The 16,023-nt window shown below is 42.2% G+C and overlaps 1 protein-coding gene across 1 annotated transcript; it reads right to left on the reverse strand.

Annotated features, from left to right (window-relative positions):
* Positions 1-4,815: 4,815 nt before the first annotated feature.
* Positions 4,816-16,023, reverse strand: LOC110074851 (keratin, type I cuticular Ha6). Its single transcript, XM_020785521.3, has 7 exons — positions 14,428-16,023; positions 13,474-13,556; positions 12,642-12,798; positions 11,662-11,823; positions 11,207-11,332; positions 9,055-9,275; positions 4,816-7,323 (listed from the first exon to the last, which is right to left on the reverse strand). Exons 1-7 carry the CDS (start codon positions 14,866-14,868, stop codon positions 7,170-7,172), a joined length of 1,344 nt encoding a protein of 447 aa, XP_020641180.3. The 5' UTR covers positions 14,869-16,023; the 3' UTR covers positions 4,816-7,169.

Raw genomic sequence — 16,023 nt, forward strand, 5'->3', positions numbered from 1 at the left:
TATCTTATGAGTCTGCCCAGATGTTAGGATAATTGAGAGAGGCCTTTCTCTCAGTCACACCACCCTCACAGGTGTATTTGGTGGGGGGACATGAGAGGGGGCCTTCTCTGTTGCTGCTCCCAGACTTTGGAACTCCCTCCCACAGGAGGCCAGACTGTCCTCATCTTTGCTGTCCTTCTGCAAGCTGGCAAATGCTTTTTTCTTAAGGCAAGCTTCCCCTTAAAAACTGGCTGCCTGTGTGGGGTTTTTAAATGGATAGTTGTGCCTTAGCATTCTGAATGTGTTTTTTGGTGTTGCTTTTGTTTGTCATCTTTTAATGTAGTATTGTTTGATCTATTTTAGCATTTGTATACTTACTATTTTTAGCTTTAAATATTGTCTTAATGATGTAACCTGCCTTGGGTTCTTCTTAAAGAGAAAGATGGGGTAAAACAACAACAACAACAACAACAACAACAACAACAACAAAACAACAACAACAACAGAGAAGATGTCAGAAAATAAGAAAGTCAAGATATTTTGGGATTTCTGGATCCAGACAGATAGACACCTTGAACATAACACACCAGGCATAGTAGTGATACAATGAAGAAATGTCCAGATCATTGACATTGCAATTCTAGGGGATGCCAGAGTTGAAAAGAAAGAATTGGAAAAACTAACAAAGTAAAGAGACTTGGCAATTGAAACATCTTGCCTCTGGAAGAAACACACTTCAGTGGTCCCCATAGTCATTGGGGCTTTGGGAACAATATCAAGAAATTTCACACAGTACTATAAGCAGTTGCAGATCTCAGAAATCACACCATCAGAGCTACAAAAATGGCAATATTAGGAACAGCATACATACTGTGCTGATATTTAACAGATACTTATGTTTTTGGTTAACACCTATATCTAATACCAGTCAATGTTTTTATAATTTTGACTGTGCCTGGTGTTTTTGATTATGGTGTTTTTTCTTTGGCTTATGGCTGAGTGGTATCAAATTTTTGTCCTGGGCATCAGAGACAGCTAATGAGAATGTGCCCTCCAATAAGTTTCCTTGGGTGAGAGCTATGGGGATGGATTTTGGTTGACCCTTCGGACTTGATTGTCTTACAGAAAGACATTCACCCTGGGTGAACCTGTCACACCCCTGAAAAGGGGTAGTCTTCTTAGTGCCTTGTTGTGTCAGTTCCTCTGGGAGCAGTTAACATCAACTTGTGACCTTCAATAATAATTGTATGTTGTCAAGTCAATTCTGAGTTACGGCGAATGTTTCCAGGGTTTTCCAGTTAGAGAATACTCAGAAGTGGTTTCTCATTTACTTCTGGGGACGCCCTAGGACTGTGCAGTTTGCCCATGGCTACCCAAGCTGGCTCTTGAGACACAGTGGGATATCAAACTCCCAGCTCCTGGCTCTGCAGCCAGATAACTAAGCCACTGAACTATCCAGGCAGCTTTAAAAATCTGCCTTTAGCAATTTATTGCCTGCTCCCTGTTACCTTAAATGTGACACCTATCCTTGTCTCTATAAAAAGTGGCTCAATATGTTTACTGCCCCACTATTAAAAATGAAGAAGAAGAAGTGCGAATTCAGCGAGTATCTAATAAAAGATGCAGATCACATCCTGCAGTGTAGAGGGAGGCAGTGAAATCAAAGTAGAATTTAGAGGTAGCCAGATCAAAGTAAAATTCCACTGAAGTGTTTCTTATTGACTCAAGTTTACAGGGGAGACCAGGAGCTCAATCCAGTCTGAGAAGTATCAGAATGGAAATCAATATGAAGCAGCAAACCTCAGCAGTCTGGGAGGCAGATAAGCTGTCCAGCTAAAATGATAAGAATATGTTATGCGGTCTTCTTCCACCCAATGTCCTTGAAATACTTTGAGCCATAGGCCCCATCATACGCAAGCAAAATTGGCTGGGAATAGGAACGGTAGTCCAACACATCTGAGGGAAGGCCCAGTTGGGGAACAACTGGGGAACACACACACACACACACACACACACACACACACACACACACACACACACACACACACACACACACACACACACACACATTTTCCAAAGATCCTTGCTCAAGTGTGGTGCCATCATATCAGTAGGAACGAAACACATGAAGAACATAGCCACAGAGGAGGTAGAGCAAGGTGCTCCCTTCTAGATATTTTGAAGAAACTGCATTGTGTAATGCCTGAAAAGGGCTAAAGTAGAAGGCGTTTTCTCAGACTTTTCTTTGATGATAGCTTGATGACAATTTATAGCTCAAACAATTATTGGGTGGCACTTTATTTGGGGCATGAGATTCCATTAGCATTTGGCATCTTATGGCGTCTAATATTCGTAGGCCAAGTGCATAATTTAAAGCCTTCTCTGGGATCAGATTGTGTCTAGTTACATTCAAGATCTATAAAGAATGGGTGAGAAAATTAGTTCCAGTTGCTCAGAATATTCCACATTCACATTTCCTGAACCTATGTTGCTTTCCCCCCTGAAATCTGTAATGTAGTTTGCAAATGTAAGTGTGTAGTGTGGAGTGGAGTGGAGTGGAGTGGAGTGTGGACATGTTTACTCAAAGGGAAAGTGCACACAAAACCCTATCGTAGTAGAAGAAATCACTTGCAAAAAATATTTTAAAAATCCATCTCAGCTTTCTTGCTCTTTTTACGAAGTTTGAAAACAGGAAGAGTGACCTAAAGATTGGAAAAATGAGAAACTGAGCAAAATTTAGCGTCCTGTGTGAATCATACGCTTAGCAAAGCAAGCAGGAGCAAGCAGCAGCCAAGTTAACTTGGGATTCAATCCCTGAAAATCAGAATGGCTAGCAGAGCACTCTTTCCTCTTTGGAAATAAATGACACCAGCATTTTTTATTTTAGAAAAACAAGAAAGCTAGACTTCAATGGGCAAAATACATTGAAATAGGAAAGATAATAGGAATACCAGTTGTATGTAACTAAGATGGACATGCAGGAAGCCATGGCTGCCCCCCTCACCTCACAATTTAAGAAAAACAGCACAATCTCTCCTCTGTCCTCTTCACAGAGAAGGTCAAGAGAGGAATGAGGAAAGGAAGGAGGTGATGTCAATGAAAGCTGAGGAAAGGTCAGCTTAGGTCTGGGCAAGTAAAGGATAGTCTAGAAGCCCCCCTCCCCCTTCCATGTGTGTGTCTCTTCCTCCTCATGCAAATAAATACATTTTCTTCTGTGTCTGCTGAGTTGTACCCAGTTACTTCCAATACTTTATCAGCACAGTGTGTAATTTTTTCTCAGTTAGGGTTAAAATAAAATATTATGCCTTGAATCTTAACTTTTCAAATAGATTTTAGAGACTTGATTTTACCTAGCTCATTTTTTAATCTAATATGTTAACTGTGTTTCTCTTCCCAATTTTTGAAGTGGCCGTTTTATTGTTTGATACTGTCTGATGTATTGGTTACTAAGAGATATAGCTGATGCAAAAGTCTCTCCTTAAACTCCATCCTGTAGCTATGGAGGATGTAGTACGAGGGGGTGCTGATAAGTATTGAGCCTTTCCCAGAAAAAAATTGAGCTAGGAAGCTATAAATTGCAGGGTGTATTGGCCAATTTGTCTGTATTCAATGGTGCAAAAATCAACTACCTATGATTTTAACTTATCTTTCATTTTCAGCTCCAAAGTGAACATGGCAGCACCTCCAGAAAAGTTCAGTGTGGAAGAGCATAGGACCATAATCATGTTCCTGGTTCTCCAAGGGAAAGGTGCAAAGCAGATCCATGATGAAATGTCACAAACTACGGGTGACAGTGGCCCTTCATATGCAACAGTTAAATGTTGGGTTGTCAATTTTAAAACTGGCCATCTCAGTGTTGAAAGTGAGAAACCCAGTGGAAGGCCTGTTTCTGTCTCTGTGCCTGCAAATGTGAAAGCCATCCATGACATGATCATGGAGGACGGCTGAATGTCAGCCAGAGGTATTGCTATATATCTGAGAATATCACATGAGAGAGTTGGTGCCATTATCCACAACGACTTGGAAACGAGAAAGCTGGCAGCAAAGTGGATCCCCAAACTTTTGACAACCGAACAAAAGAGGAAACGTGTGGAGAAATTGACAGGTACCTCGGTTTGGAGGTTTGTGTTGTTTTGAATGCACGGCACCACAGGTGCTACGCATTCTCTTCCCCTGCCTCCCTAGCTGGATTCTTCAGTCGCCAGCCCACGTGCCCTCCTTTCCTCCTCCTCTTCGACTGTTCTGGCGGGAGCACAGGCTTTCCTGCCCTGCCTCCTCAACTGATCACACACTCAGACAAGGAGGCAGGACAGGCAAACCTGTTCTCCTGCCAGAGATTGGTGGAACAGCCAAAGAGGAGGAGGAGGAGGGGAGCGCACCCCAACTGGTCAGTGGGGAATCCAGCTAGGGAGGCGGGGGAAGGAAACAGGCGACAACTGTAGTGCCACGCCTATGAACCAGCATGAACCTCTAACCCAAGGTTCATGCTCATCTCTAGTACAGGTGATGTGTATGGACCAGGTTTTGTAGGAGAACTGGAAACATTTTGTTGCCAAGGTCCGTTTCACTTTGTTTATGATAAGAATTTACAAATGTCTTCATAATTATGATGGAAATAATCTGGGGAACTTGTTTTTTAAAAGACCACAGATGTGACAAGAATTAAAACAGTTAATTCATCCTGACTGAACTCTTGTAATTCTGAATTAAATCCCTGTACATTGAACCACATTAATTATAATTACATCTTTCACCTTCTTTTCTTAGAAACTTATTGTCAATAATTGTTGTAAGCCACAGACCTTTGGGTAGAGTGGGCGGCGTATAAGTTTAAACAAACAAACAAACAAACAAACAAACAAACAAACAAACAAACAAATAAATAAAATGTATGATGGACAAGTACCGTATTTCCTCACACTGGAAACAGCTATACCTATTGAACCTGTCTGGCTTGAATGGAGGAGTACAGTTTCATTTCAGTACATTTTGAAATGCTCACCAAAATTTATAAATTTCTTCATAAAACCTGTGCGTTTATAAGTATTCGGAAAGAAAAGAACACATCTGAATGCTGAACAAAGCAAAGCTGACCAGTTTTCTCATCCTTGCCTAGATAGCAGAGACCTGAGAAATTCTTCAGATGTCAGGCATGAAATTGTTGATCTTTTGACAAAACCTTCTCTCTGACAAGGGCTAGCGCAGCAAAGAACTGGCAATTAGTTTATGTAACACTGATGTTCAAAAACTGAACTAGGAATAATTCAGGAAGCTATAGGCGGATCAATTGAATATCCCTCCCCATATGAAAAGGGGTTGCGAAATGTAAATGTTGAAATCATTCCAGATGTGGAAGAACAAGGCTTTTGGAGAAGAGTCAGCATGGGGTCTGTGAAGAGAAGTCTTGCCTCACCACCAATCCTTCAGAGTTGTCTGAGAGCGTCAATAGCCTTATGGTTCAGATGATCTGGTAGACAATAAACTACCTGAATGTGTGAAGAGCCATTGAATGTCACCAACAATTCTTAATCATGGGAGACAAGGATAGGTCCTTTAATGTGTTAGTGACTATTAAAAGCAGGAGAAGATTGTAGGGAAGAAATGGGCCAAGGATATGTGCCGGAACTGGATCTATCAAAGTAGTTCATAATTGATGTAGAGTTAGGGTTAAACAAAGAGAGTGGGTCAGTTTATGGATGCCACCAAATTATGGTGAAATCTCAGGTGAACTGCAAAGACTTCTAGTGGTGCTGTCAATGAGAAAAGGGAGATTTTCCTTGTTTCACACAAAATTGTGCTGGTAACAAAAACAATGCAAGTCAACTGTTTGATATAGTGTTGTAAATTGTGCAAAATAAAGACGGCTGCTTTGTTGCATGGATTATTAAGGATTAGATGCATAGCGGGGGGTTGATTGGGTCTTTTCTAACAATCAGCCAGTTCTGCATTTGCTGAGTATGTTTTGCTTTTCAAATGCAAAGGATCCTAGTTTCTCAAGGAGACTGCTTGCGCAAATTACAGAGACACTGTTGAGAATAAATAACACTCATTGTCTTTGTCATGCAGAAGTTGGACATTTCATAGGGCTTGAATATTCCTAATCAAGGTGTCTCCTCTTGTTGAGACAGCCTGCCACAACGTCATATTGTTTAACGGAGTCAATGGGGAATGGTGGTGATGGAATTAAAATTGTGTGGTGCAGAGTAAGATGGACTTTCTTGTTCTTCTGCAATTCCACTTTCTTATATAGTATCTGGGGAGTTAAATATGTCTTAGGAAAAAAAAATGCAAAGGTCAGCCCAATTTTTGATTTGGATTTCAAAAATTGAAGTTCTGTCTTCAACATAAAATGAACTGGGTATTTATCTTCCTTGAATCAGGAGCTGGGGGGACAGCAAAATCACAAGGTATGTGAATCCTAACGTCTCCACAAGTTTATTTATTAGAACTTCCCTGTTCCCAATGTTTTGAAATATCCTTGCCTAGTTTTCCCATACTTAGAAGAACTCCTGGAATGGCTGACCCTGTTCTAATTCAGTGCTCTAACGCAGGGGCCCCCAACCTCCAGTCCGCGACCTGCTGCCGGTCTGGGCCGTGGAGACAGATCTCCCACCCCCCTACTCCCCCTGCACACCCACATGCACACAGAGCCTGCCCACCTGCACACACTGGTGCCCCGCCCATCTGCACAAGCGCACCATGTTCACCCACGAGTGGGGGTGCCCTGCCCCCCCATGCACAGACCCCACCCCTCAAACCAGTCCATGGATTGGAAAAGGTTGGGGACTACTGCTCTAACAGTTGAGATAAGATAGGCTTCTGTTGAGATAAGTTTAAAAAATTAGTGGCAGTGCTTATGTACTGTAGAAATGATGATTAAAAGGTATCACAACTGAACTGCAGAGTAATCCAGAGACTATTTGATAGGAGGGAGAGCATCATAAAGCAATATATTTACTGAGGATGTTGATATTTCGTACCAAATGCGAAGAATCACACAATGGAAAAGAAGCAACTCTTTTATTTGAAAAGTTAATATAAATGTGCCAATTCTTTGCTGAGGAATACAAGGAATCAGAAGAAAGAGAGTGTTAGCAGTGAGGCTCCTTTCATATTTGCAGCTGTCTAGATGAATGCTGGATTCTCCCTTCTGCCATGACAGATGAGTTCCATGTTGACGTTTGTGTCCTCTAGAGGGTTACATGCTTGACTTCTTCACGAGAGGATACAACCTTTCCATCCCTGATCTCCTCTGTAATTGTGCGGATTTTCTTCGAGATCTGGGGGCTTGGAGCACAGACCGGAGGAGGAGGGGATGCCGGCATGCATGGGATCTTGGGAATCCTGCGAGGGCCAAGAAAGTCAAGATGGCTGTTTTAGAACAGGGGAAAGGTCTGCAGGCAAATGACTTTAGGTGAGATGCTTTGTTCAAGCTGGTCCTTCCTTCCCCAAATCCTCACCTTTTCTCAAATGGGAACAAAAGTCGTGCTTTTTAATCCTTCCACCTTCTCGGACTTACACACAATATAAAGAGGAAGGCCCATTCGCAGGACTTGGAGTGGTGGTGGGGGAAGCCCTTAAAACTCCAGGTCCCAGAAGCCCAATGGCAGTTCTTGATGTCTACACAACTTGTGCTGGAAATGCTGGCTGGGAAATTCTGGGAGCCCTAGCATTGCTCAGTGTTTTAGGCATCCGGCTGCAGAGCCGGAGGTTGGGAGTTCAATTCCCCACTGTGCCTTCTGTGAGTTGGGCCAGCCGGTGTGGCTTTGGGCAAGCTGCACCATCCCAGGTGCCCCCAGAAGAAGGGAATGGGAAGTCACTTCTGAGTATTCTTTACCTGGAAAACCACGAAAAGGGTCACCATAAGTCAGAAGTGATTGGTTGTTATTCATAAAGTTACTTTTCTAAACTCTGTATATTTTGCTGGTGGATTAACTAAAGCAAAAATAAGACCTAACCTGAAAATAAGCCCTAGTATGGTTTTTCAGGATGCTCATAATATAAGCCCAACACCAAAAATAAGCCCTAGTTAAGTGAAACCCCGCCCTCCACCATTGTGCAGCAACCAGAAGATGACATGGCTATAAAATAAAACATCCCCTGAAAATAAGTTTTTGGAGCAAAAAAATGCAAGACCCAGTCTTATTTTTGGGGTAACACGGTAGTATCGGAGAGAAAAGATCTACAGCAAATGTGGTGCACTGGGCAGAACACTGGACAGAACAGATTGTCTTGAGATGGTTGTTGTGGGTTTTTCAGGCTCTTTGGCCGTGTTCTGAAGGTTGTTCTTCCTAACGTTTCGCCAGTCTTTGTGGCCGGCATCTTCAGAGGACAGCGTTCTGTGCTCTGGTGTAGTTGGCTTGGGAGTGGAGTATTTGTGGCTGTGATATAGGCTTTTGTCTTTTTCTGTAGATGGGTGATTAGTGTGTCTTGTTATGATTTCCTGCTGCCTCAAGGAGGACTAGCCTGATGTGGCACCCAGAAGCAGAGCTCTGCTTGCTTCCTCCGCATCTTGTCACATATTTATGATGCCAAGGGAGGCCATCAGAGGTCACCAGCCGCCACCACCAAAGCTGAAGCCCCAGAATGATATTTTTAGAGCAAGCAGCCAGCTGTTCTGTGTTTGCAGTATGGATATGTTTGTCTGTGTGTGTGCTTTGCTTTGATTCACAAATGGAAAGCATAGGGGGAGGCCACCAAGAGTCATTAGCCCACACTCCAAAAGCCAAAGTCTTCAAGCAAGCTGATTATGCTATTTCCCATGAAATGTGCGTGTTCTAATTTACATGTAGAGAAGCTAACTAAGAAATAATTGCTAGAATTAAATAGCAGTGCCTTGCATCTCAGCACAATGGGAGACGGGACTGTCATCAGGGGATCTGCGTGTTGTTTAGCTGCTGACTGTGGATCTGCAACTTCATTGTTTCATCTCCCTATTAGGGTTCTCCAGTTTAAAACTGAATATGGATCGGGAAAGTCTTCAAAAAGAGTGTTATCCTCTGCCCTTGCAAAGTAGGACACACAGTCACCTACCTATCGTGGTACCTCTAGGGGCCCATTTTGATTTATACATACTTGCAATCTTCTCCCTCCAGTAGACGCTGGTATGTTAAAATTTCTCCTTCCAGGCGAGACTTGACATCCAGAAGAATCTTGTATTCGTGGCTTTGGCGTTCCATTTCACACCGGAGTTCCCCCAGCTGACCTTCTATGTTGCTGATCATGCACTGGATTTGCGCTAGCTGGGTGCCATAACGGGCTTCAGTTTCATGCAGGGTACCTTCTAGTGCACTTTTCTGAGAGAGAAAGAAGAAAGACAGAAATTTGTGGATTCCAGAGGGGTGTCCATGTTGTTTGTTGAAGCAAACCCTATAAAAATATGGCAAAGCAGCTGAATGGCCAGTCATTAAGAGTTCAGTGCTGTGAGCTGTGATTTGAGTTAGGATGAATGTCTGGCTCACTGCTATTGGATACACAGGGCTGCACAAGAAATACCGCATCTTGGGGTGGTCCACTAAGGCAGTGGTCCTCAACCTTGGGCCTCCAGATGTTCTTGGACTTCAACTCCCAGAAATCCTGGCCAGCAGAGGTGGTAGTGAAGGCTTCTGGGAGTTGTAGTCCAAGAACATCTGGTGGCCCAAGGTTGGGGACCACTGCACTAAGGAAATTCTTTGTTTCTTTGTTGTTATGTCAATAGATAAACAATGTAACCACACCACATCACTTCATTAGTTTCACACCAGCTGAATTGCCGTGGTTAATTCTGGCAAATCCTTGGATTCCTAGTTTTCTGAAATACCTAGATTACTCTGCTTTCGTTCAGGGGTATGAATCAGAGCTCTTTAACAATGACAACCAAGCAATCCAATTTCCAATCTACAGCAACCCTTGCCAGGGTATCCTAGCGGGAAGTATTCAGAAATGGCTTACCAAACCCTACTTCTGTAGTGCTCTGGGACTGTGAAGCTTTCCCAAAGCTACACAGGCTGGATCTTCTCCCAGGAAGCACAGTGGGGAATCAAATTCCCAACTCACTGAGCTATCCACAATTATTTTAAGTATCTCACCAAATTGCAGGCATTACATATAGAAATTCTTCCATGCACAAGGGAAATCATGAATCTGGCTGGGGCTACGTATTGAGATCTGGTTGTATGCCTGGTGACATACCCAATTGTGCAAACTGGCACACATAGCTGCATAGCTGTATCTACTGCAACAATTTCTCTTATACACAATTATTCCAATAAGGTACTGACCCAGAAATGCCAGGATTCTGAGGAATACAGCTATGGAAGGTAAAACAATGTCAAGCTGCTCTAACTGACTAGTGTAGAGATACATTCAAATAGGGTTGAACTGTTTTTGGTATGCTCAACTAATCCAATAAAGTTTAGAAATCCTATTTAAATACAATCATATGTATTGAGGAGCATCCCAGCAAGAGGAAAGTCTGAAGATGGGTTAGATTGGATATAGGATAAAGTAATGCAATATGTTGGGATCTATAGTGAAATTAATGTGCAATTATAGGAAAGCACTGATGAAGATGACACATGGAATACTTTCCAAAGATCAGCCACATTAATCGGTTGCAGCAAAGACCACAAACAATCATGTGACTCTTTAAAGATTTATTGCAGCATGGGATTTCCTTGCTAAAGCCCATCTTATCATATGTATCAAATGTTCTTTAGAATTTTGGATGCATATTGTTGGAGATGATATTGTACACAGTGTGGTCTGTGGAAAACTAAGTGCAAAAGCTGCTCACAGCAGCAAATATATTATTAATATTGGCCATTCGCCAATCTGTTGCTAATAAGACAAATATTTTGGCACCAGAAAAGCCAATTAACACATATGTTGTAAATTTTATCATATGACATTTTACTTCATATACCTAGACCCCAAATGTCTGTGTTACCATAAACCACTTGGTGAATGGCCAGCATTAATAATGTAATCCTCTCTGTCAGTCCTCCCTGCCTTGAATCCCTTGAATTTGATCTCTGTGTCTACAATCCCCTACATCCATATAAACATTTAGATAAAACACTATGTACATCTGATGACATGGATTATGATCCACTAAAGCTCATACTTAATGTTGGTGTCATTAAAGTGGCACAAAGCAAGAAACGCAGCTCTGCAGCTAGTAGGAGGTCATGTGAATCATCCAAGGCAAGAGCCCTGTCCCAATTCACAAATTATCTCCTTGACATACCATGTTTTGTTGGGCATCCAGATCAATCTCAAGAGTCTGCACTGTATGTTTCAGCTCAACGATTTCTGACTGGCAGGTCTGCAGCTCTTCTCCACTGGAGATCACCTGCTGGTTCAACTCTTCCATCTAAAACAAAACAAGAAAGAATAAGATACAGTAATAGGAAAGGGAAGGAATTCAGTGTTTTGAGAAACTTTTATCTGTTGAGGAGATCGGAAGATAGAAAGCATCTTGAGTACTGGTCTAGGTCCAAGTTCTCATTCCTAGCAAACCACGAAACTCAGTGGATGAACTTGGGCCATTTATTCTCCCTCTGCCTGGCCCCAAGGGAGGCCTGCTGTGAAGGTAAAGGAGTGGGGCAGCCACTTATGTTGTCCTGTGCTGATTGGAGGAAAGACAGGATAGAAAGGAAATGGACAAATGAACAAATGAGTAAATGAAAATAAAACACCCACCTTGGAGGAGAACCAGATCTCAACATCTCTGCGATTTTTTTCAGCCAGGGTTTCGTATTGACACCTTATCTCATCCAGGATCTTGTTCAGGTCACATGACGGGGCAGCATCCACCTCTACGTTAACTCTGGCCCCGAGTTTTGAGCGGAGTGTGTTAGCTTCCTGTAGGAAGGGAGGCCCTTATTTTTGGTAGTAACAAGGTTATTGCAGAATTATTTAGCAAACAGGATGCTGAATGAGGGCAGTACACAAGACTTGATTTGAGTTAGGGCAGTAGGGAGGTTGATGTCATCCCAGTTTTTTCCTCCTGACTTGATCTGATTCAGTTTGCAGAAGTTGCTTGTTTGAAGTACAACCCTCAGAATCCCCACACCAACATGATTCTACCGTAGTGGGGAATTCTGGGGGCTGTAGTCCAAAAATAATGTTGCCAAACCATGTTCTGGTTACAATGCAGTTGGAAAGTCTTTTGGGGGGGGAGAGGGTGGGGCAATGCTCTCCTTGTTTCTTCTTACATTGCTTTGAAAGTACTCTGTTGAGAGTACTTTGAAAGGGTGTGTATGACAATAATACTCTGGAATCCCATCAGGACAAAGGGATGAGTCTGGAACAGGTAAGACTATCTTTCAGTGTGTTCTTGGTACTCAGTTTGCTGAACTTCTGTCTTTTGATTTGCAGTCTTATAGGAACATAGGAAGCTATCTTATACTGTGCTGAGTCAGATTGATTGTCAATTCTGGAATAATTTCAGGCAGAGGTCTTCCACAACCTACCAGGAGATCTCATCCTCTCCAAGCTGAACCTTCTTCAGCTTTCAAAATCAAATGAGGTCAGTTTTATTTAGGGTATTGTGTTGACAATAAGAGATACTTATTGCCATCCTTAACATTGTGAGCACGGGGACTATGCCTGGAATGACCTGGTACAGACATCATAGAATCCGGCATCTATATATATTGGCAGCTTAGCTTTGCTATTACCTCTTCATGGTTCTTCCTGAGGAAAAGGAGTTCCTCACTGAGGGATTCAAGCTGAGTTTCCAGGTCAGCCCGACACAAGGTCAGTTCATCCAGAATTTTGCGCAAGCCATTAAGGTCAGCTTCAACACTGTGTCGAAGGGCCAGCTCAGTCTCATACCTTTTGGAACAGGGAATGTTAGGAGAAATCAACAAAGCCATGGTCGTTCTCTCATCATGGCTAAAATAAGAGATTATTATTTAGGGAATAGAAGATTGTTATCACAGGAAAGACACAATGGATTCTTGCAATTTCTCCCCCCCCCATCCTCACTGAGAAATAACATCTCAACACATAAAAGACCAGGACTTTTTTGCCCAGCAAAAATACTAGCAAGAAGTGCAGTATTTTGTGCAAAATGTAAGATTTTTTGACAAAGTACAAAACGTTTTGTGCAAAATGCAAGGGTTGATTGGGTTTTGGTTTTGGTGCAAATCATATTTCCCCAGTTTTTTCAGAAGCATGAAAATGTTTTTAGAAAAACTGATGAAACTTGGTGTAATTTCATCTAATGGATGGGGGGGATGGAATTCCTCATTCTCACCTGAAAGAACTTAGCAAGTGAATATTTGCTTCCCTACACTAGAAGCTGTGGGCTCCTCTTGTGAATAAATTTCTTGCTCTCAACAGAGAAGTGAAGCATTCAAGTTTTTTGCACTACAACTCCCAGAATCCTGGGCTTTTTAAAAAAATTGCATTTCCCAGTGCCCATGCTGGCTGTTCTGTTCAGGAAGATATAATCGAAAAAAAAAACCAAAAATTTTCGATCTCTGGCTCTGAATAAAAGTTACTTACTTGGTCCTGAAGTCGTCAGCAGCTAGACGAGCATTGTCAATTTCCAAAACCAGCCGGGCATTGTCTGTCTTGGCACAGTGCATCTGTGATGATAAATCATGGAGCTATGAATTGTTCTTAACATTGTGGAGGAAGTACAGGATATCCTTTCTGAAGGACCTCAGAGCAGGAAAAATCATATTAACAAAACTATTATGAGTGCTATAACAACCATTCCCTGAAGGAAGGAATGGCTTTTAAGGTTGTTCGAAGACCTTGTTCAGTAAATTGTCTAAGAACATTTGGGCACTGATGTCTTAAAAGTAGGACTTTGTATCAGAATCTCTCAACATTCAGTCTTACCACTTTTCGAAGTGCTTAAAGGAAAATATATAATGTATTACATTATGAATTTAATATACTTGATTCTTTTCAGAAAAGGTAACCATACAGTGGAACAGAAGGTGGGGGTGTGATCAAAATAGACACTATGTTTATTTCATTCTTTCATTCCTGGGAATTTTATTCTATTGCAAAGAATCTCAGGTTCTTTCCCTCCCAAATACACAATTTGCAAATTTTGGTAAATTCTTCAAAAGAAAATTGAAAGGACATTCCCCTCCTTTTTCATGGACTACCCTGAAAAGTGAAACTGTTCCCAACATGGGGAAGATTGTACTGTAGCTGCCTGGCAGAGAGTTGTTGAAGACGAGGAAGGTCTCAGAAAAAAAAAGAAGGGTCAACAATAATTTACCACAAACAGATACATGCACGGAGATACAAATTCAGGCTCTTAAGGACTGTTGTTTTTAAAATGTTGGATCTTTTTCTTTGTGGAGGAGGAATCTAAATTGTATATGTGACTTTTCTTGCAATTTATGTGCACAAAAAAACAAAGTAATAAACACAATTTATAATTTGGAACTACTTTCCCTGAGGGAAAATCAGTTCCAGTGATATTGAAAGGGCAGTTACCTGGTGTAGAAGTTCCTCAATAATCTTGTGGTAAGCATGATGATCTACGCATACGTAGGGGGCGTGGCACTCATGCCAGTCTCGGATCTTGCATTCCAGGTGGGCATTTTCCTGCTCCAGGCACCGCACTCTCTCCAGGTAGCTCGCCAGGCGGTCATTCAGGCACTGCATCAGCTCCTTTTCATTGCAGTTGAAGATTCCATCATCATGCCAGCCATAGCTTCCAACAAATCCTGGCCCAAAGGTGGCATGTGGTGGACAGAGGGGAGGCAAACTGCTCCCAGGCCCTAGCTTGATGGGAGAGGATGAGATGCTTCTGCTCCCAAAAGCGAGACTGGGTGCTCTGCAGGAGCCCCCAGAATGGATGGATGCAGCCCGAGTGAAACCCCCACTCTTAACGGAAGCAGAGGAGATGGTCTGAGCGTAGTACTTCGAAGCCATGGTAGCACCAGCGGATGTGTGCAGTTAGGGTTACTTGGTTACGTTAAGCAGATATTCAGCCCCAAAAGCCCAGGTCACCACAGAGTGAGCCTGTCTCATCCCACTCCAAGGTTTTTATACTCCAAACCTTGGGTGTTGGCAAATTGCATTGGCTATTTCTCTTGGGAAAAATTGCGCTCGGTTTCATATGAGCATCACAAAGTCTGCTGTTTAATTGCCCATTGGGAACAAACTTTCCTGTTTAAAAAATGGCTCAAATAAGTCAGGACTCATCACAAGGGATTCTTCACCATTTATGATGCTTGTTTTATAGCATCATCAAAGAGACCTTTCAACATCACTAGGCAGCAGCTTTCAGTAATGACAGCACTAGGAGGAAACTGCTAGCGGGATGCAAGCTAGATGTTTCAGAGTTTGTCTCAATCGTTGTACCAACAACTGGACTGTAAACATTTTTATTAAAACATGTAAGTCCTAGGGACTGCAGTGGATGTTATCTTAATTACATTTATGGATGCAGATGAAAATTTCTGTTATCTTCCAAATGGCTTCTTCTCCTGGGTTCATCCAAGACATTTGTCAGCCAGAGACAAAACACAAGATGGTGTTCCCTTAACCATCAGTGTCATGAACAGGAGCCAACTGGATCAGGAGACTTTAGACTTAGGGCAATAAGCTAGCTTATGAGACATAGAACCATCTGCAGGGCATGGGGCCAACATGGCATGGCAACATTACTTTCTGACTCTTATCATCTCCCGCTTATCATCTCCACTGCCATCAGCAGCAACAGCAGCAGCAACAACAGTAACAATAATTCCTTTGGTTGTTCTGGGTTTTGCGGGCTCTTTGGCCGTGTTCTGAGTCTGAAAAACTCAGAACACGGCCAAAGAGCCTGAAAAACCCAGAACAACCATTAGATTCCGGCCATGACAGCCTTCGCGAATACAGTATAATAATTCTTTTCCTGGCCTTATTTAAAATCAAAGTATTTTTAACAGTGTAAATGCATACTTGTAAATACTGTCACCCTTGATGAAAGGGGGACAATGTGAGATTTTTTCACTGTTGCATAAGAGCAAAAAGATCAGTGCTTTCTGGAAATTTCTGAACAAAGCTTTCTGGAAATTTATGAAAAATGTAACCACTCCACCT

This window comes from Pogona vitticeps, chromosome 6 (genome assembly GCF_051106095.1).
Source record: "Pogona vitticeps strain Pit_001003342236 chromosome 6, PviZW2.1, whole genome shotgun sequence".
In the NCBI taxonomy this organism is placed as follows: Eukaryota; Metazoa; Chordata; class Lepidosauria; order Squamata; family Agamidae; genus Pogona; species Pogona vitticeps.

Excerpts from the sequence above, each read along its gene's own strand:
- LOC110074851 (XM_020785521.3), bottom strand. The coding sequence starts at position 14,868 with ATGGCTTCGAAGTACTACGCTCAGACCATCTCCTCTGCTTCCGTTAAG. Across the intron at positions 11,333-11,661 it reads AGATCTGGTTCTCCTCCAAG|ATGGAAGAGTTGAACCAGCA; the intron begins GTGGGTGTTTTA and ends GTTTTGTTTTAG. Across the intron at positions 7,324-9,054 it reads CTGGAGGGAGAAGATTGCAA|GATTCCCAAGATCCCATGCA; the intron begins GTATGTATAAAT and ends TGGCCCTCGCAG.